We start from the raw sequence: 23,212 nt of genomic DNA, 5'->3' as shown, positions 1-23,212 counted from the left end.
TTTATCTTATACTTATCTATACTTCTATACTATTATTAAGAGAAGATGATTTGTTAGCCAAAATCTAAAATTCTGATATAAATGACCCTAGAAGACTAATAAATTTTAAGAATTAATTAAATCATAAGGATAATTAAGACATTTACAAAATATTTTTTTATTAAAAAATAAACAAAAAAAATATCTACAATCCACTTTTCTCTCCCCATTATCTTTTCTCTGTAATGACTAATTCTTTTCTTTTTTATTTTCTAAAGAAAAAAAATAATAATAACTTGCACATGCAAAGCATGTGTGAAGAAATGTTAGTATAATCTATAATATCTAGAGAGCTGAGCACTCGATTAAGATTTTCAAATCAAGTGTTGGATAATTAAAATTTTAACTATTTTTTTAATAGGAATCATCAAATTGTTGATTTAAAAATTATAATTGAATCATCACCTATAGTGATAAGGTTAATTGAGCAACCTAGCATTTCTTCTCATGTCTAGCCTTCAAGTCTAAACTCCCACCAATTTATGGCCAACAAGTTTAAGAGGTCTTCGAGTTCGTGCGTTTATGACGGGAGATTAGTCTAACTTTATTAAAATACCCTCTAAACTTCGATTTGAATATTAACTTAGTAAGTGTATTATTAACTCACTAACGTAAACGATATTAGTGACCGAGTTAGATAATTTATACCGAGTCGTCAATTTAATTAACTACCAATAACAACAGATACACGTTTCGTCACTTTAATTAACTACCAATAACAACATTGTTTCTGAAGTTATTTTTAGAATAAAATTTTTAGTGGAGCGGCTTTGTTATTAGTTATTACATGGACTTGTCACCGATCACATTCAAGGAAGCCAAAGTTCTACACCCAAAATGCTCATTGTTTTGCAAGCAAAGAGACAAACTGAGTAACCACTACATACGTGATTACGTGGTAGTAGACTATCGCGCAGTCGGATGAATATAGGGTTTGACGGCCTGCATCTTTGGATTTGTATATGCAAACACGGATAATGGCTTGACACACAACACCAATCCACCTCACCACTCGGTTACTACTACGAACCTGGCTTCCATGGCATCCCAAAAGCAATCAAATTTCTGTTGTACTCCGAAAATTACATTACCGGATCTTATCCCAGAATTTAACATCCCAATCAGTTACCTACGAGATATGAAGAAATAAAGTCATGATGCCGGAATTTGCGATGCTTCAACCAGGAATTTGCAGCGTTCAGATAAAAGCCAATCTTTTCCTTATCCGAAGTCTCAGGAGTTGTCCAAAGTTCGCCATGCATCTTATAAGTGGCCGCTGCAAAAGGAGGAAGAGCCATTTCACCTTTGCTTTCATCTCTTTCTAGCGTCTTGCTTCCATGATCCTTTCCCAATGTATCAATGCATTGAAACTTATCATTATTCTCTGATATGGTACTATGGAGGCCTAAGAACCATTAAAAGAAAAGGAAGGTTTAGTTTCAACCATTACACTGAAAGTTGATCATATCAGAAAACTCACAAATATACACATCATTTTCAAGTATATTATTTATCACTTTCAGTGTAATGGTTGAAAAATTAGCAACTGAATGATAACACACTCATTATTAAACAAAATTAGCATATAACATGTTTCTAGTACGCATGTGAAAGACAGGGAACTGGCAAATAACACTCATTGACAGATTTAATAAGCCATTTCCCCCCTCTGGATTAATAAATAAACACGAATTTATGTGAAAGTAGATAACTTCAGGAAACAGAAGAGATGCCCCTTAAAACACACAGATAATGCGCAACCATAAGCAAACCTACACCTAACAGGCACAGAATTATACAACAACAGGATGTATGCAAGTGCAGATATCACAACAGATCTTGTAGTTAAAGAAAAAGGGTCTTTCAGTTGCTGAAGCTTTAAACGGTATCAAGAAAAGAGAATGCTATCCATAAGGGAATAGAATGTGGAAGAGATAATTACAGAAAACATATACATCACTTATTCAACAATTTTTTCATTAAAATTCTAACAATCATTTAATCAATGCTTTATACTTCAATTACTGTAGACATTAACAGGCTATCTTATGTTGGTAAACTCTCGAGGGCACACCTTGCATCCTACAAGGACACAATAGACCTGGTAAACCTCCCATGTTATGAGCATCTGAAACTGTTGCCAATAAATTTGCATCGTATGCTACAAACAAAATTACAAAAATCCAATCACGGAGAAGATTACATGCATTCTAATCGAGATTATATACAAAAATCACATATAACCAAATCAGATGAAAAGAGAACTTGTGCTAGAGAAACCCTTTAACTGAGTAAAATAAATACAATCCAAACATCATTTTCTTTGTTTGGACACTTTTGGAGAGAACATATCACTTCATTCATAACTCAACAAGTACACATAATGACCATCCCCAGGCATGCGTGTCACAAGAGCCATTACCTACGTAAACCCACCTTTTCAAGTACAAACAATACCCCGAATAAAGAAACTCAACTAATCTAGCTTCATTAGAAATGAAAATATGCTCATACAATTCATACTGGACATCTCGCACCATTGATTTTCATACACACCAATTACCTTCGATCCTTATCGCCAACTTATAAGAAGTTACCATTGTCAGTGGTAGGTAATACGCGAGCCTTATTATCCTAGTTGATTAGATGAACAGATTAAAACTTTTGAATAAGATCATGAGTTGACGACATATATATCATAGAAACTAGTTTGCACTGATTCAGTTAGACCAACACTGAGAGAATGTTTACATTCTTGCATCTTCCTTAATTGGCTAACTAGCCATTTTCTGCCTAATATTCATCTACTTATCCTCTAGTCTTTACTGAGAGAACGATAGCTCTTAGCATTTACTCATTACATATTTCCATCCAACAGTTTGGGAAGATCAACTATGAGTAAGAAAATACTTGTGTTTCTATAAATTTACAATTTAGTGTTTATATCTGGCCCTAAGGTCTACTGTAAATAACTCTATAAATCAGCATAGCACAATTTGGAACTGATAGATAATTTAAAGACCATTTTAACGTGTCCTATATATTACCAGACAACTTGAATTGCATTTTGGTTCAAAATCATTTCTTATGTTAACTTGGTCAGTTTCTGGAGTAAGGTTTGCATGTTAGGTAATTTTCATTTAATATCTTTGTCAGCACATGCATTAAGAAGGTTTTGACGAAATGAATTTGTTTCTGAATTCTATAAATACATGAACCTTCGTCAACACCAACAGTTATAAGAGACAAATTTGTAAGAATATAAGAGAATGTTGTACACACTTAAGAGCAAAGTCAACACATAAAAATAGGGATAAGATCTGTATTAGATCCTAAGAACATGAAGGAGCGACGAAGAAATCTTTTTATCTGAGCTCTGAGAAATAGGTAAATCGAACAGACAAACAGGGTTCCTTTCAAAGTTTGGGTTTGCCGTTATCCTTTTATCTTAAATAATTTTTGTGAGCTACATACTGATGGATAGTCTCTCAATCATGAATGCAGACAAGTTTCAGTAGAACCATATCATATCATATTCTTGTGTGGATGTTAATTTCCTTAATGTGAAAGAAACATTATGAGAAACTAAATCTTGTAGCGGAATTGTCTCTTCCAAACAGTTTGGCATGCTATGTTGCCTAATTGTCAATTTGTACCATTGATTAGATGGATTCATCTTTTAATCTGTAATGTAACATTTACTGTCGCGCAACATAATGTGCTAGAACACTACCATATATATATATATATATATATATATATATATATATATATATATATGTCAAAGGAGGATTTCCCAAGTAAAAAGACATTAAAGATGGGTCTGTGGTAATCAGAAAATACACACTCTGGACGAGATTTCTCATCAAAGGAGAAACCAGTGATTGGGTTGCTAATTTCTATGAATGTAGGATTGAACATTCAGTTCTGCAGGCTAAATGTTGGATTACTAGTTTTTATTTTATTCTGATATACTGTTTGTAAATACATTTTAGATATCCAACAATCTCTTTGTGCATTATATTGTCCATTTATAGTACTTTAGAAACTGAGTTTGGACGGTTAAATGAGTTTGTAACACACACACACACACACATATATATTGCAGTTTTGTAGCACCGTACTTCAAATTTAGCTACCCCATCGAGCAACTCTTGATTGGCAGTGTAACTCATGAAATGAAGAAATGCTAAAAATTGATTGATTAAATTAACGGGAGAAGAATGATGTCTCTCATAACTTCAAGGAACCAAAGATTATATAGCCCCATAAACATGGTAGATTGTAAGGCGAAAAGTTAAAATAAAAATGTACAATAAGGAAAGTAAACAAAGGTTCATAGAAATTAAAATCAATAGCTACCAAACAAGGAAGACTAAGAAATAGTAGCCATTATACCTTGAAAAGATGATAATGTGTGATAAGTGATGAAATATGCAGATAATTCCTTCACATTCCTTGTAACTGGAATTTGATAGATAGGATACCTAATAAACAGTGAAGAACCAGTTGTAAAACTTCTTGGATTTGTCTCTCTAAACAAAATGTCAAAGGAAATCAACAATGGTGAGACATACTTCATGTTACAAATTAGGGAAATCATTTAAGAATATTCGTTGTACATTAAAGACGACTCCTAAGCAAGTTGAACTTGCAATGTACTAACTTGAGGCACAAAAATTGAATGAACTTTTTTTTTTATGAACTGCAGTGATAACGAATAACTCGAGTTGACTACAGTATTTGTAGTATATGGAAAAATCTATTTCAGTTTTATCTTTTATTAATTTCTTTTTACTTAATCCGCTTTTTTCTTTCTTTCTTTCTTTCTTTCTTTACAAAGGCGATTTACATTCATTTCAACATGGATTATAGTTATGGAACAACTTCTTGAAAATCTCTTTTTTATTGAGTTTGAGACCAAGAATGGCAAGGTGGAAATAGAAGCTATTAAGAAACATTGTAATGGTGCACAAAAACAGCAATATACTCTATATTGATTAATTCTGGAATGATCAGTTGAAAATGACAAGTAACAAAAACAATAAATCGTACATACCAAGCAACAGCCATCCAGCTACAAGGAGAGAGCTCCAAGCTTTGAAACTCCATCAAACCAGGATAAATTTGAGCTAATTCATTGATCTGATCAAGCATTTCGTTGCATATATGATCAATAAACATTATAAAAAGTTGAATGTGGTTGTAGGAAAAAAAGAGTGATACAATTTTGAAACCAAAAAAAGTGTTTTGTGTTAAAATAGATGGGTATTTGCCTTGAGGGTCAAAGGAACTCTATCATGAGGACTAGATGTTTCGTTGTACTGGCAATACAGGTGGTGAAGGCAATCGGCCTCAATCTCATGGCCACTGGTAGAAACAGAATCATCTGAAGTAGCATATGTGCTGGCAATAGTATTGCTAAAAGAAACAGATTTCTTATCGCTGTCACTATCGTCACTCCAACAGTCACTCTCTGGTTTAGCTGTGCAGCCGATCCCCAACCTTGAAAACCAGAACAAATCGGTGTACATAATCAATTAACCAGAGACAGAGACAGAGACGAACAATAATTACCTGGATTGATCATTGGGTTCCTAGTATATATTTGGAGAGCTGATAAGGATGGAGAATAGTATTGCAAAACACTATCGCCGCTGTTCAAGAGAATAGGGACGCCAGCGCCGAAGCAACTCCACTCATTGTAAACCCCAATTATTGTTGTCCACGCCGGCGGCTATTTTTCTTTTCCATCACTATTCTTCTTCTTCATTTATGGTTTTGGTCAACTTGGCCATCATTTCAACTAAACCCAAGATCCAAATCACCATTTCAAGCAAGACCCAAAAACCTTTTGGTCTGAAAAAATGATAGTTTTCAATGAAAATTTTCCAAATTGAGGCTTGATGTAGAGACAGAGTGAGATTTGAGTGGGAGAGAGAGAAGTAGGCTGTGAAAACAAGAGGGAAGTGGTTTAGCGGCGAATTTCCAAGCTGATTGGGATCTGCTTGTGTTTGGGAGATGGCGTCGACGATGATAAAGGCAAGGGCGGATCCCAACAGAGGGAGATGGCTTCAGAGAAGGTGAAGAAGTGATCGATCAGCTCCTAGCCTCTTGCTTTTGCTCGATGTCAATCTCTACACCGCCAAGCTAGGTCTTTGCTGGGTTTGGTTTCAATTTAGAGAGAGAAACAGGTGGGTTGTGGAGTTTGATCGAAATGGGATTGGTGGGTTGAGGAAGGTGAAAGTAGGCAAAACGAAAAGAAAAAAAGAAATTTAAAAGGAACAAGAAAAAAAGAAGAAAAAGCAAAAAAGAAATTAAAAAGGAAAAAAAAAGGAAAAAAAATTAAAAAGGAACAAGAAAAAAGCCAGAAAAAGCAAAAAAGAAATTAAAAAGAAAAAAAGAAATTAAAAAGGAAAAAGAAAAAAAATGAGAAAAAGAAATAACAGAGGGGTATATTGGACATTTTACCTAAGACCAACTCCTAATTTAACGCGGGAGGGACCAATCAGACGAAAATTTTGACGTTAGGGATTTTTCAGATTAACTGAGAATGTCAGGGACTGAAACGAAAAAAAGGTCATAGTACAGGGACTAAACATAATTTAATCCAAAAAAAATTGAGTTAATTACATATAAGTGCATATTTGAATTTTTTTTAGTCATAAGGCTACCAACTAGTTTTTTCTCTCATAAGGCCACTAGATTAAAAAAATGTATTATATTTTGGATATTAAAAATCAACATATTTACATAAATGCCACTAGAATACAAAATCAACAATCATTCTTTCTCTCCTCTCCGGCGAGGTCTCCGGTCAACTCCGGCGAACTTCCGACGAACTCCGGCGACCACAAAAGCTACTGTCACTAACACCAAAAACTACTATGACGAGAATCCCGGCAATCTCTAGCAAGGTCACAAAAGCTACTATCACTAGCAACAAAAGCTCTATACCAAAAAAAACCTATGCTCCCCAAAACGAAAAGATACTATCCCCACCAACAAAAGATACCGACACAAATACCAAAAGCTACTCTCATCAGCAACAAATGCTACTCTCACCAACACCAGAAAACTACTCTCACCAACAGTAAAAGCTACTTTCACCAACAACAAAAGTTATTGTCACCAACACCAACGAGATACTCTCACTAACACCAATAACAAAAGCTATTCTCACCATCACCAAAAGCTACTATCAAGCAAAAAAAAAAACTACACTAACCAACACCAAGACCTACTCACAAAAACCAAAAGCTACTACCAAGTAGAAAAAAAACTACTCTCATAGACTGAGAAAGCTATTCTCAAAGTCTAACGAAGCTATGAAAATAAAAGCTACTTCCATAGTTTTAAAAATCTACTACCATAGTTGTGAAAATCTATTACAATAAATGTCGAAAGCTACTGTCAATGTGCTAAAAAGCCATTATAACAAAAGCTACTAACATCAGCTTGAAAAAATACTAATAGAGACATAGAAAACTACTATCACCTTGTTGAAAAACCACTGTAACAGTTATAAAGAGCTACTAACGTGAAATCTATCAAAATGAAACGAACTTGATAAAAACACTCCAAACACTCCAATCAAAACATCAAAACAACTATAAATTTACAATATCAAATACTCCAATCAAAACACTCCGATTTCAACCAAACACAACAAGGACTTGATAAAGTAATCCTTCTTAACAGAAAGTTCAGCAATTGGATTCAAATTACATAAACCATGCATTGCAAATATAAACAAAATCCGACAATTGAAAACTATTTTCAACCAATCACCAATAGTAAAAGTTACTATCACCAACATTAAATGCTATTCTCACAAACACTAAAAGCTACTTCATACTGCATTCCTTATCTAGCATTTTCTTTTGTCTCAATTTGCTCTTTTCTTCTCACTTTTACTTCCCGCATCACATATAAGACTTTGGAGTATCTCAAAACTGCAAGAAAGAACAATGAGAGAAGCTTTAGACAATAAAAAAGAATTGCCAAGATCTCAAAAGCTAATGGGTTGATTATCACCTCAGTTTCATCATCCAAAATAAGATCAAAAGCATCAGAAGCTCAAACTAGTCCACCCAATCCCCCTGGAAGACTAATTACAAGGCCCTTTTCATTGACTTCAGCAAAAACTCCCCAAACCTTCATCCCAGGAGATATATTCTGACCATAGGAAAAGCAATTATAAGTACATCAACATCAAAACACATTTCAGCCAAACACAACTCCAATTAGTCCTAAATGAATAAACAAATAAAATGCCAATCATCCAAACACATCATTCCCAAATCTCTGCGGCATTATTCCTAAATGAAAGAGACCAATTTACTTGCTCAAGCAAAGCAGCTGCATCTACCAAATCTCTACCTGAGATTTCCCTTCTAGAATTTCAGTTTGAAAAAATAACAAAATGGAAACATTAAACATCAGAAACAATGATTATCAACTTGCAATGCAATTATACGAAACCTTAACTTGCAATCATCAATCACAATTGAATTAAACACTAAACAATTCCTAAAAACTAACGCAAAATCAGAACCCAAAGCCAAAGAGAGAAGTTTACCACATCATTCATGCTCCTCAGCTATGAGCTCCCAATCGGCATCAGTCATATCGTCCAACTTGTAGGCCATGACGAAGAGCCAGAGAGACTTTCCGGTTGGGGATTTTCGATTGGAGATGAAGAGGCCGCTGGCCTTGTTGTCGTCGCCGAAGAATCAGTGCTCGTTTAGGGTTCTGATGCAGGTGAGGTGGAGGAAGAAGCGATGGCAGCGGAGGAGGGCCTCGTCGAAGAGCCGGAGACCATGACGACTTTGTTGTGTAAAGGCGAAGAGGTGGCGAGACTTGAGGAGAGGAAGAGACGGCGAGAGAGTGAAGGTGGCGATCTACGGGTTGCACGGAGCATCCTCCACCGTCGATGAAGAAGGCGAAGCCCCAGTCGCTGCCGTTACGGCCTGGTTCTCCATCTCCTACAACAAATCTAACTCATTCGCGTCGTCGAATACGAAATCCCAATCGATCTCTCCGATCACGTCAACGCCGTTGTCCAAGAGTTCGGGTCGGTGAAGGCTGGGTCAGATCTGAGATACGGCGGTGAGGCTGGTGGTCGCGGGAATCGGAGGCGGAGACCAAGACGTGATGATCTATGATCAGAGAGAGAGAGAGAGAGAGAGAGCGATCACAGAATGTATGGCTGATGGACTTTGGGTTTATTACGTAGAAGGGTAAAATTGTCAAGAATGAAATAATTTGTGAATGCAGGTGGCCTTATTTGTACAATAAAATTTAAGTGGCCTTATGACTAATATAATTCTCAAAATGACACTTATATGTAATTTTCTAAAAAAAATTAGGATTAATTTCAGTTTACCCCCCTAAGGTTTGGGGGTGTCATCATTTCACCCCCTGTACTTTCAATTTTGAATTTTTACCCCCTAAACTTTCCAATTTCAATCAGCCGTGTCCAATTTCTACTATTCCGTCCAAATTGGACGTTAAGTTTGACTTTTGAGGGCTAAAATGGTCATTTCAACATAAAAATTTTTTTAAAAAAAATTAAAATTAAAAAAATAAATTTTTTTTTTAGTTTTTTTTTATGTTTCTTTATTTTTTTAAATTTATAATTTATTTATTTATTTTGTCTTCAACCTATACACCACAAGTTATAATAGGTTTATAAAAACAAAAAAATACTCTACGTGGTTGAAAGCCGCTCACTGGTATATGATATTTGTGATATATCTCTGATAAAGTGAAGAATTTTAGGATATATCCCCAATAAAGTGAGGAAATATATGTAAAAAATAATTTTACACTTTATCTGTAAATAAATATCAGTATATCCCCAATAAAGTAAAGAAATATCTGTGTAAAATCATTTTTGGTCTACGATATTTGTGATATATCTCCAATAAATTGAAGAATTTTATGATATATCCCCAATAAAGTGAAGAAATATCTGTAAAAAATGATTTTACACTTTATCTATAAATATCTGTATATCCCCAATAAAGTGAAGAAATATCTGTGTAAAATCATTTTTTACAGATATTTATTTACAGTTAATGTGTAAAATTATTTTTACAGATATTTCTTCACTTTATTGGGGATATATCCTAAATTCTTCACTTTATCAGAGATATGTCACAAATATCGTAGACCAGCGAGCGGCTTTCAACTACCTACAATATTTTTTTGTTTTCATAAACCTATTATAACTTGTGGTGTATAGGTTGAAGACAAAATAAAATAAAATAAATAATAAATAAATAAATAAAACGAAGAAACAGAAGAAAAAAAAAGCGAAGAAACCGAAAAAAAAAACTAAAAAGCAGAAAAAAGAAAAAAAAACAAATTTTTTTATTTTTTTTAAATTTTTTTATGTTGAAATGACCATTTTAGCACTCAAAAGTCAAACTTAACGTCCAATTTGGACGGAATAGTAGAAATTGGACACGGCTGATTGAAATTGGAAAGTTTAGGGGGTAAAAATTCAAAATTGAAAGTACAGGGGGTGAAATGATGACACCCCAAAACCTCAAAGGGGTAAACTGAAATTAATCCAAAAAATTATGTTTTTACTAAATTTAAAAAAAGCTTTTAGGCATTTCATAATTCCCAAATAGATGTATAATTGAAGTACAACCATCTACGCAAACGACTGCAGATGTTTTGATAAAAATAAAGATAGGTACCTAATAATAATAATGGGAAAGTTAGAATTACATACCATGGGAAGTTGTCGAGTAGGGACCGAGGGAGTAACAGCTTGAAGAAAGCACTGGAAGTTGGAATATTTGTTGGGATCAGAAAGCAGAGGCACGTCCCAGGGAGAGTATGGTAATGGCATGATTGGAGTCCGGTGCTTTCTTTCTTGATCAAGCTAGAATACAGAGAATGGACTATTCACTTGGCTACCATTGATCGATCCGACACTCAATATGATCTGACCATTTCACCGAGTCTCCATCTCTCTCTTTCTTTGCCCCAAGTCTCAACTCGGAAATTGGGTCACAAGTTGACAAGGTCAGTAATTTAATCCCTTCTTTTTAACTTTATGCACGAACCCGGAGATGTATTTCATTATTGCATCATCTGTCTTTTTCCTTTACTTTCAATTTTTCAACAGAGTTATAGAAAGTGTATCCGAGTCAAAATTTATTTTATGGAAGATAGAGGAGACTCGATAAATTTTATAATGGTGCCGAAAGAGGCTGACGAGGTACAAAGAACATGGGAATGCAAACGCTTCTCTGCAAGCATGGCACCCAGCAACACTTGAAAAGGTATTTTCTTAAAATTTTTATAAAAATGTAAAATGTCCATATTACGCTTACCGTCTCAGCTCTTAACTAGAGAGTCAAGCTCGCACAATTCATAATTTCATATGTAAGTTACGCTCTCTTCTCAATTTCTTCAATAAGCTTACCCCATTTTGCATCAGAGTGTTAGAGTCAGTGAGTCACACCGCAGCAGCCAGATTGTAACCAGATCAAACCGCACAGAGAAATACCATGTAATTAGAGAATGAGCATGCAAGACTGCAAGAGATCAGAATGTCGGCGCACCAAGGTAGATAATGAGTGCATTAGTGGACAAGATAGTGTCACTTAATTAAATTATGTTACATAGTTTGGGAAATATTTAGAAATAAGCTGAAATGTTACTTGTATTGTCCTTTTTTTTTTTAAAGTAGAAGTTGATATTATTAAATCAACAGCCCAAAGGTTACAATTTACAAACACTTAAAAAGACAAAAAAAATTAGCGACATAACAACTAAGTTTCTATCTAAGCACTGCAAACTCATTACAAATCCATTTGAGCTCGCTTTTAAAAGTGAATCTATAAACAAATAATAATTCTGTGTCTTTTAGGAAAAAATTATTGACTAGCCCTCCAATTGCTTACATTTGATTGTGGTTCCCGGCAAACAAATAGGTGTCAACTCTTTATCCATATATAAGCCGCTTGAACAACACGAGTCAAACTCAAGATAATTACCAACTCTATCGGAATCTCAAATCATGACTAGCCATTAGATACTATAAATGCCCAAAAACCGCCCAAGTAGGTCAAACCCTTGGGCCACGCCAACCCATTGTATTAAGTAATAAATGAGGTTGGCAAGGCACCTTCCGACCTAGCACAATTCTTAGAAGAACCAGACCTACTCACATGGGCCCAAACGATGCACCCATACCACACGGCCCCAATCCATATATCGAGACCCAAACGTAATAGCCCTGAAAGTCATCACCTGCGTCGCCTCTTGTGTACGCATCACCGTCGCCAAGTTCGGAGGACAATCACCTCAGTCAGCCATCTCCACTACCACTAAACCACCTTACCAAAACAAAACCAAGGAATCTGTCTCAATCAGAGGTGATTGCACTGGATGACAGAATCGTACCAACTCCCTTCAACAGTCGAGCATTGATCAATAAACCATAAGGTCGACACCAAATCAAATCTACTCCGCAGATCAAGAAAATATGATCGACACCGCTCACTGGTAAAGTCAGTTTACCAAGAGCAAAGAAAAAACGGAGGAAAAGCTAAAAATACATCATTTTCATTCATACCTAGAACAAAGTTCCAGAGATAACATATATATGATTTCAAAAGTATGTTATGTTCTGTTGACAGCTAATCATCTAGAAAAAAGGGGGTCCAACATTTGGGCCAAACCCTATACATATTAGTCGACTAAAGAAGAGAAAGTCTAGAAGGAATAGTGATTTATCCTATCAACTCCTCCCCTTGAGAAGGAGCCTGACCTCAGGCACCAAATGCAGGGAAGCGAGCTTTAATGGTGTGAGCATCCTCCCAAGTGGCATCTGCATGAGGGAGGCCAAGCTACTAAACGAGCCATTGGGTGACATTCCTTTTGTTTTTCTTCACAACTGCCATGTCTAGCACACGATTCGATTGCCATAGCAATTCACCTTTGTCCTCAAATTCTGACAGTGTTGTAGTAAGCGATATGCCCTCACCAACGTGCTTCTTGAGAAATGATACATGAAAAACTGGATGCAGCCGGCAAGAATGGGGAAGTGCCAAGCGGTAAGCAACCTTACCAATTCTAGTTTGAATTAGGGACAGACATTGATTGGATTGGTGTTAAGAAGAAGGTTGATGCAATGATCAATGGTTCTTACCAAAGGTAAATCCATTGGTTGTGAGAAAATGTCATGGAATGAGTTTAGTAGGGTTTGAATAGGGGGTGGGTGAGGTTCGGATTAGGGTAGGCATGTTGGTGTTAGTGTTTGGGCCATGGGATCCCATTAGGCAGATGAAATGAGTGCAGAGAGCTCATGGGTTTGGACTGATTGGTGAGTGTTTGTGAGGCCTTTTAGCACATGAAAGTGTCCATCTGTGAAAAAGAAGCCCATGATTTTTTCTTGAAAGTGCCAAGCTATTAAGCTCAAAGCGTTGAGCCATTGGGCTCCCAATTCCATATCGTAGTCTGCCACGGGTAAGAGAAGAAAGGAGCTGGTGAAGGAGTAATCTTGGTTCAAGACCTTCACGTTGTGAACGATACCCGCAGGGTGGAGTGGTTCGTCGGAGGCCGAGTGGAATTGAATCCCCACTGTGCTCAATACCAGTAATTGGAGTTGGTGAGCGATGGCAGGATTAAGTAAGTTGCATGTCGAGCCACAATCGATGAACACCTTGATGGGGGCATTATCAATTGACCCGATAAGTCGCATCATCTCCCCAATTCCAGTATGGGTAATGGCTAGAAATGGGTATGCTTCCTTTGTTTCAGGATTGGTTTCATCTATGGTGGGTGGGCAATCATGAAAATCCAGAGTGTTAGAGGATTTTTCAGTGGTTATGACAGTAGGTGCTTCCAATATGGCTAGGAGTGGTTGCATACATGAGTGGGTGGGGGTGTATTGCTCATCACAATTAAAGCACAAACTTTTTGCTCTTCTCTCAGGTTGTTCCGAGGTTGAAAGGATTATGTGACTACGATGGGGTGGGGTTTTGTTGAGTTGTGTTTGGTGTAGGGTAAACGTTTGGGTGGTAGTAAGTGAAGACAGGGTATGGTTGGCACGATAAGGCATTGAGGAAGTGGTTGAGTATGGTGTGGTGTTGTTGTAGCGAGAGGACTGAGACCACTAATTTGGCCGAAAAACTCGATTGGGACGAAGTTCGGAGGTCGATTGATAGTCAGAAAACTTAGCCTCATAGCACCTTGCTAGCCATTGTGCCTTGGTTAATGTGAGAGGGTTCAAGGTCATGACATCATGGTAGAGTGTCGGTATCAGGCCGCCCAAAAACATGGGAAGAAGATAATCATCGTTCTAGTCCGGGGCTCTGCAGGACAATTAGGTGAAGGCGGTGATGAAGAGTTCCACCGTGGAAGTCTGCTGCAAGTGTGAGAGTGCTATCTTGAAATCATGATTCGCACCAGCGCCGAAATGGGTCAAGAAAGCAGGTACAAACTGCTCCTAAGTAATCAATGGATCTCGTTGTTTAAACGAATTCATCCAAAAACAAGCATCGGGCCTGAAATGTGAAGCTGCAATGGCCACCTTTTCCGATGGTGGTATTCGCTGGGTTTGCAAATACCTTTTGGCCATGGAGATCCCACCGACAGCATCATCACCCGTAAATTGAGGTAAGTTGATTTTTAGGGGTTTGAAGAATTGGGGGTCGTAGTGATATGTGTGGTGAGCTTAGGTTCGGGGAACATTATTGGTAGTGGAAAATGGGATGATGGTTGGGTGAGGCGGCAAGGTGAGGTGTGGGAATGATGTAATGGTAGAGTAATGTGGTGGGTGCAGATTGCAATGGGGGAGGTGTATGTGGAGAGGACTCGAGGAGTGCAAATACCGAAGAGGTAAGAGATGGAAATTGAGTAGAAGAATTCAAACCTTGCCAGGTAGTGGTTGGTGTTGAAATGGAACCAAACGTTATAGGCAGAATGTTGGCCGGTGTATGAGGTGGTGGAAGTAAGGAAAAAGATAGAGTAGAAGCTGGAATGGAGGGAAATGCAGAATAAATGGTTGGGGTTGTATAGTAAAACCTTGCACCATAGTGCTTTGCAAAGCGGCAAGTTGTGCAGTAATGTGATTTTGAAAGGATGTATGGTTATGGTTGACTGCGTCTATTGCTTGGTGAAATTCCTCTTGAAGAAGAGCTAAGGAAATATGAAATTTTGCTCATTGTAAAGGTTCTGAGTCATCAGTGGGCTGATAAGATGAAGAGGCTAGGTGGGTAAATGGTGGAGGGGTTGGTGGTAGAACAAAGGCGGAGGTGACTGGGGTGGGGGAAGGAACAGAAGCTTACACTGTCTGAGCCATGCTCTGATACCAGTTGGTAGAGTCAGTTTACCAAGAGCAAAGGAAAAAGAGAGGAAAAGCTAAAAATACATCATTTTTTTCATACCCAGAACAGAGTTCCAGAGATAACATATATATGATTACAAAAGTATGTTATGTTCAGAACACTGTTGACAGCTAATCATCTAGAACAAAATGGGTCCAACACTTGGGCTAAACGTGATACATATTAGTGGGCTAATGAAGAGAATGCCTGGAAGGAATAGTGAATAATCCTATCACTCACAAACCCAACCTAATGATCAATATCCATGTTGGCGATGAAAAGTTCCAAAGGGGAATTCGACTCTTCAATGAATGCTGACTGGAGCGGGAGCTGACCAGGAACGATCGAGAATCTTCCTTTGAGTGTTGACTCAGAAGTTTGACCATCGGCTTGAAGAGGAGAGGAGTACCTGCAGAAAACCATCTGATGCTTAAGTCAGTATGTTTCTTATTCGAGTGGAGTAGAAAGTGTTGGAATGAGATGGTTTACATGGACGACGAGCATCCTTTATATAGGCGACGACTTACTTAGAGGATAAGCCATCATGATTTCCGCTTTTATGGCTGCATTTACGTACTTACACATTTATGACAACAATTATTGTTGCATTAACGATGGTTAATCGCGACACATTTACGACGGTCATTCGTTGCACATTTATAGTCGTATTTATTGCACGTAGTTAATATCGTAGTTAAGGCCGCAATAATCATCCCTTTCATGACTGATATTGATAGAAACTGACCCTAGTTTCACCCTGAAACCCGGGTACGAGCCTATGGGGCCCACCTTAGGTGAAATCCTACAGAAAAATCGGCAGAACCTCCCCTAAAATGGATTACCCAAAATTTACAAAACCTAGACAAGCACATAACTAAACTCACAACCGAAGCTACATTCCAAGATTTACATTCCAAGTATATATTACATTTCGAAAGTACGATTCCATCTTGTCTCCAATACGGCAAACAAATTCTCAAGCATTAACATTCTCCAAATAAAAATGGTTATTAGAGCAATACTACGTAATTAAGCCGATATCATACAAGGTAAGTTAAGTGATAACCTACAATCAAGACGAAAGCGTTGAATCCTATGCCTCGAGTTCCTGCACGCGACCTCAGCAAATCTGAAATCTGGGCATTTGAAAATGAAGGGCTCAGGGGAAAATATTTAAAAATCGTTAGAGTGAGTGGAAAAAAATAAAGTAACTTCCGAAAACAACTAATTGAATGCTTTCCCATTTTCTTGTTATTAAAATCCGGCATGCAGCAAGATTTATAAAACATTCCCAGATTGGTTCACTTTGAAAACAACCTTTTCATGAAAAACGTTCGATGACTAAAGAGGGCTGCTGACTAGTCATCTCATGTCATCTGGAGGGGACTGCCTCCCAGATGACACATCAGAGGGGACTGCCGATCAGAATTTAGGAGGCGGTGGTTAGAGGGGACTGCCGACTAACTAACTCATGCCATTTGGAGGGGATTGCCAACCAGATGACGCACCGGAGGGGACTGCCGCCTAGAATATAGTTTGGAGGGGGCTTCCGACCAGACTATTACTTAGAGGGGACTGCCGACTAGATAACGTACGCATGCGCCGATAATAGCCTTCTTATCAACTCATTTCTTTTTAAAACTCTTTTCATTCAACGAAAATCACATTTAAACAAACAATATTTTCAAGTCACAAATTTAAATAGTTAATGCCATGCTGCATGCATCATTTAAATAAAACAAAGGTCCACTCACAGGTGAGCCTCGCCGCTAATTCTGCTGCCTGCCAGTGTCCTCCTCACTCGAGAGCTTAGTATGTCCTGTAATAATTGGCAGGATATAATTAACCGCAATAAGGGAATAATTAAGAATCAAAAAACTCATTCCCTCGAAAAATTTAATAACTCGTTATTCATCAATTCCTCTAAAAATTCGACTCTTCAATTTAGGGTTTACAAATCTCGAATTCGGAATTCTTAACGATGTCAACGCCCTTCATTTATCTTTAACCTTCACAAGGACTCTTTTGACAACTCAACCGATTTAATTCTAATTCCTTAACCATAATTAAACCACCAAATTATAAAATAGATTCCCTTACAAATTTCCAAATTCTCTCTTAATTTCCTTTAACCCATTGTCACTTCTCCGCCCTCCCAACGATTTCAACTCATCACTAAAATCATAACAACGAGTTCTCAACCCCAAATCATAATCTTAACATTCTAAAAACAACATCCAACATTTAATTCATACGAAAACAACAATAATCAAGAACTCCCAACACTAGGTATAATTCAAAAACTAAAAATAACACATTTTTGAGGGGCTGACAGAGCCTCCACGCACCACCACCTGTGGCGGCGGGTGGCCTCACGCGCCACCACTCCAACACCCATAACCGGCCAAGAAAATTACACCAACACAATCTCCGCAACAAGCCCAACAATAGTTGTATCTGCAACAACAGTCAAATCTAAGCAAAAATGGTCGGAAATTCAACCCAAAGTCAAGAAACCCGACGGTTACTGTTCAGGTTCACAATCACCTTCAATTCTTCCTCCACCGGCCAAATCAAGCTACAACAAGGTTAGGAACACGTTCAGCACCTCACTAGCAAGCAAAACCCCCAAGAAATCCGCTGATTTCCCATTTCTGGGAATTCTTCTTTGATTCTCCCAAACCAAAGCTACCCAACTCGAAATTCTTACCTGAGGTGAAAGAGGAGGAAGAAAGGAAGCTTTCTATCCAATGGGATGACCTACGGTGGCTTGACGGTGAAGAATTTGCCGGATTTGTCTTCTCCAGTTACTGTGCGCGAAAGGAGGGAGGAAGAGGAAGAAAGGATCAGGTTTTCCCGATTTTGGATCAGTTTTCACTTTTTTCTCTCTTCCCAAAATGGAAACCCCTTTTTAAAATATCAATAGTAACTTCTATTTTTGATCATAACCTTCCCGACATAACTCTGATTTAAACAAACTACATGTCTACGAACTCGATTTTTCGTGTACGTACAACGATATTCACAAGAAAAATTTCCTAACTTAACAGACCAAAGAAAAAGTCAACTCCTTGATCATTAACTGTAAAACATAACTAGTAAACTAAAAACGTCCTTTAGTAATGGTAACTAAATAATAAATTAAGATTCTGGGGTACGGGGTATTACAGATATTTATCACCATACTAACTACAAAGTTAATTGCCTTAATGAAGGGTCCAAAAATAATTGACCACTCCCACAATGCCCCCAAATTTTCTCATTGGACACTCGTCATAGAGGAAATTTCTAGATCTCTGGCTGCGTCGAATCTTGCCTCAAATATTTCCTCGAGCCCTCGCCGCCCTAATTCTCTCCTTGGTTCCCTGGCCGCCCTGAATCTTTCTTTGGGCCCTGCCACCTCGATTCTTTCCTCAAGGTGAAGAGTCATTTTTAGCATGAAACATGGAATTGCCATCATTTCCCTTCAAATCTAATAAATAACGTTATATTGTTTTTGGCCACCAGCCTTAAGTATTTACTTTTGCCACCAACCTTACACATATATTTCGATAACACCAGCCACAAATATATTTTGAATGCAAAAAGAAGTGAAAATCAGAAAAATGATTGCTAAAGGAAAGAACGCTAGTCAACGTTACCAGGACTCTTGGGGGTTTTTAATCCGTCACTCCCAGTCCTTAGTGACAGAAATGAGATTTCTTGAGGTGAAGCTTCCGCCATCACTTTTTAGGGAAAAGTGGTTCTCACAGACAGCGCCACTTGTTGGTGGCGAAAAAATCCAAAGTGTTGGTATGCATATACCTCCCAGGCACAACTATTGGAAGCACAAGACTCGCCTAACCAGTGCAGAGTAAAGAAAGAGCTCCTAGCTAAGGGTCCCGATACCCCTTAGGGCGATATCGAGAACCCCAAACGTCCCACACCAAAGGAAATGAAACCAAGCTCCCGCAAATCTCCTACATTAAGGTCATCTCCAACAACCCAAAGAGGTAACTGTTTACTATCGCTTTCCATTATCATTATCTTATAACGATACTGACTTAGGCATCGGAGCGTTGAAGGCCGGTACACCCGGTCTTCCCTCTAACTTTTGTTTGTTTTACAGATAAGCGAGACTGATAGCGATAGTAGCAGACCAAGATACCCCGTGATTTAGCTGGATCAGACCCTTCCCGAGATAGCTGAAACATTTAGCACTAGAAGGAGTCCCCTCGCTCCTTGCTGGCAGAACAACACTGCTAATGGCTACCAGCACCCCCGATACCAACAATGACAATCCACCCCACGAGGCAGCGACCCGCTAGGTCCAGCGCACGCTTGAATTCCTAAGCTCGAGTACCGGGGCGCGATTAGTTATGACGACCGACGCAACCATCTCACTCGAGATAGCAATGCGCGACTTGATGGAGACATGTGCACAGGCCAAGGCCGAGGGCGCGGCAGCCCCTGCGGCTCGCCGAGAGATTGAGAACATGACAAACCAGAATCGCATCCTCCGAGAGGCACTCGAGCAGCGAGTAGAGAACAATGAGGCACAAACACTGCTACAACCTCCAATACACCTCCAACCGACAACACCTGGTTGTTACTCCAAATGACCGAAACCATCGCCACTCTGTAGGCATGGATTGATAGTGCAAAGAGCAGGTCCTGTTGACAGCCGATCACAGCAGGCTTCTAGGGAAAGATGGGGCCATTCACTCCTCGGATACTAGCCGAGAAACGCCCACAGGAGGCAAAACCCTTCAAGATTGAGAAATATGATGGAACCCGAGACCCATACCACCACTTGGAAGTCTTCCAATCCCTCCTACATGGAACCCGATACACGGATGTGATGGCATGCCACGCGTTTGAGGATACCCTGACATAGGAAGCTTTGCGCTGGTTCCTCAACCTTCCCACTAATTCCATCAACAGCTTCCAAGAGCTCAGGGACAAATTCCTCCTCCTGTTCATTCTGTGTGGTAGTGGCTATCGCACAACACCTGACCTGTTTAGGCTCAAGCAAAGGCCAAATGAGCGATTACGAGACTTTGTTCACCAATGGCAAAAGCAAGCTACAAAGTGCCGCTCACTTGACCCAGCCCTAGCAATGTCAGCATTCAAACAAGCCCTCCAGCCGGGATACTTCCTCCTGCAAATCAACACCAACCCTCCTGCAACATATGATGATCTACTCATCTACTCGACGCCGCCACTGCTTTCGCGCAGGCCCAGTATGACACCTTTGGGCGCGACACCAACACCAATACACACCCAGTCAATGTACCTCAACTTAACAACCCTATCGGGACTACTGACAACAGGAACAAGGACACCAACAGAGACAAGCCTGTCCAACACAATGACAAAACCCCACGAGAGCGTCCAGGTTACAATGATAAAAGGGACAAACAGTACACGAAGAGCCCCGAGAAGCCAAAGTACAGCTCATCAGGCAGTCGGTATCACAATGCGCCATATGGCGGTACCCGATACAGGGAAAACTAGAAATATGAGGCACCCCAATACGAGATTTACACCGCACTCACCGCTTCATACGAAGAAATGTGGAATAACCACAAGGACATCATCCCACGCCCGTCGCGGCGCAAACCTGGTCAAGTCAAACCACGAGACAATGGCAAATATTGTACATTCCATGAGGAAGCCGGCCACCCCACCAACATTTGCTGGGCGCTGAAAAATGCTATCGAGCACCTCATTCAAAGCGGCCAGCTCTCGCAATATCGTACTCCCGTAACGGGAGCCAACACCATTGAAGTCTACGAACCGATTCTAATGATAGATGGAGGCGCCCCAAGAGCACCCGAGACTCTTCACGCTCAAAAGTGACAGTGCCTTCGGGGACAGGAGGTGTTGGGACTCAGTCATGGCTGCCACACCCCACATGTGGAATGAGACTCGATTACTTTGAACCGCGATGAGGACACGATACGGAAACATCATAACGACCCCTTCTTGATCACTATGATCATTGACCATTATCGATGCCAACTGGTCCTGGTCAATAGCGGCGCGACAGTCAGCGTTATGTTCGGAAGTTGTTACGAAGGTTTGAACCGAGACAAGAAGAAACTAACCCAAGATCACGAGCCCTTAATTAGCTTTGCTGGGGAAATCACTTGGGATCCGACAACTTATGGATAACACTTGGATGAGGCAGCACCATCGCCACCATGACAGCGCACTTTATCATCGTAACTGTCCCTTTTCCTACAACATCATCTTAGGGCGAGACGTTATTTGGGGACTTAAGTGCTTCATCGCAAGGCACATGTTAATGAAGATACCTACCCCTGGGGGCATCCTCACCATTTGAGGCGATTAGAAACTAACGAGACAGTGCAACTCCTTGACTGTCGCGAGGGAACATGACAGGCAAGAGGTACTCCTAACCACGGACCTATCCTCTCCATCTGACAAGCCTGACGATCCAAGGGAAGATCCCGAGACTCTAAACACCTGCGATACACGCAACAAAAAGAAGGAAGATAAGCGCAAACTCAAGCACCCGAGACCAGATGCTTTAGAAGACTTGATATCGGTCTCAATATCCGATACACACCCAGAAAGAAAGGTCAAGATCTGTTCCCAAACGGACCCACACTTCCAAGCAGAATTAATCGCCTTCCTCAAGACTAGACAGCAAGTGTTCGCATGGTCATACCCCGACATGCCACAGATATCGCTAAAATTGTTGACCCACAAGCTCACCATCTCACTAGACGTCCCCCCAATCAGGCAGAAGAGAAGGGTCTTCACGGAAGAAAAATACAAAGTCATCCAAGCTGAGGTCAAGAAACTCCAAGACATCGGGTTCGTCAAGGAAGTATCTTACCCAACATGGCTATCCAATGTTGTGATAGTAAAGAAACCCAACGGCAAATGGCACATGTGTGTCGATTACACCAAACTAAACAAGACTTGCCCAAAGGACAGTTTTCCCTTGCCCAGAATTGATCAGCTAGTCCATTCCACCGCAGGACACAAGCTCCTTAGCTTCATGGACACCTTCTCAGGTTACAATTAGATTGCCATGGAACCTTCCGATCAAGAGCAAACATCTTTCACCACTGACAAGGGCTTATATTGTTACAAGGTAATGCCATTTGGCCTGAAGAACGTCAGGGCCATGTACCAGAGACTAGTCAACGCCATGTTCGCATATCATATTGGGAAGATAATGGAAGTATATGTCGACGATATGCTTGTCAAGAGCGTCACCATCGAGGACCATATCAAAAACCTGGGCATCGTCTTTGACATCTTACTCCAGTATGGTATGCGACTCAACCCCGACAAGTATGTGTTCGACGTATTGGGCAAAAAATTTTGGGCTTTGTAGTCAGCGAGAGAGGCATTGAAGCAAATCCTGAGAAACTTCAGGCCATCCTCTATATGGCACCGCCAAAAACAAGGAATGAAGTACAATCCCTTACAGGGAAGGTTATATCTCTTGCTCGGTTCATATCGCGCTTGACGGAAAAATGCACTCCCTTCTTCAAACTCCTTAAAACCCATCACACCGAGAAAATTAATTGGGGACTCGAGCATGACAAGGCTTTTTAGGGAATCCGAGACTACTTGGCATCAGTGCCCACTCTTTCTAAACCCATCCCTAGGGAAGTCCTATAAATCTATCTAGCAGTATCAATCACCGCGATCAGCGTTGTCCTAGTCAGACGTGAGGACGGTGATGAGCTGCTAGTCTATTATACCTGCAAAGGGTTCAACGACGCCTAGTCCAAGTATTTCGATATCTAAAATTCACCCTCGCACTACTCATACATGTCTTGACCAACTAGCCA

At 39.4% G+C, this 23,212-nt stretch overlaps 1 protein-coding gene across 4 annotated transcripts; it reads right to left on the bottom strand.

The window, feature by feature from the left end:
• Positions 1–778: 778 nt before the first annotated feature.
• LOC112197364 lies at positions 779–6,284 on the bottom strand. Of its 4 annotated transcripts, none has more exons than XM_040518079.1 (6): positions 5,316–6,284; positions 5,099–5,184; positions 4,438–4,526; positions 2,114–2,200; positions 1,169–1,444; positions 779–1,069 (listed from the first exon to the last, which is right to left on the bottom strand). In XM_040518079.1, the coding sequence occupies exons 1-6, from the start codon at positions 5,571–5,573 to the stop codon at positions 1,062–1,064; spliced, it is 804 nt and encodes a 267-aa protein (XP_040374013.1). In that variant the 5' UTR covers positions 5,574–6,284; the 3' UTR covers positions 779–1,061. The 4 variants fall into 4 exon arrangements, 3 of the variants coding, with proteins under 3 accessions (XP_040374013.1, XP_040374014.1, XP_024193763.1); XM_040518080.1 differs by having other exon boundaries at positions 779–1,444; positions 5,316–5,524; positions 5,617–6,284; XM_024337995.2 differs by lacking the exon at positions 2,114–2,200 and having other exon boundaries at positions 779–1,444.
• Positions 6,285–23,212: the final 16,928 nt, after the last annotated feature.

This window comes from Rosa chinensis, chromosome 4, assembly GCF_002994745.2.
Source record: "Rosa chinensis cultivar Old Blush chromosome 4, RchiOBHm-V2, whole genome shotgun sequence".
Lineage (NCBI taxonomy): Eukaryota > Viridiplantae > Streptophyta > Magnoliopsida > Rosales > Rosaceae > Rosa > Rosa chinensis.
This window is presented reverse-complemented; position numbering and strand designations above follow the sequence as displayed.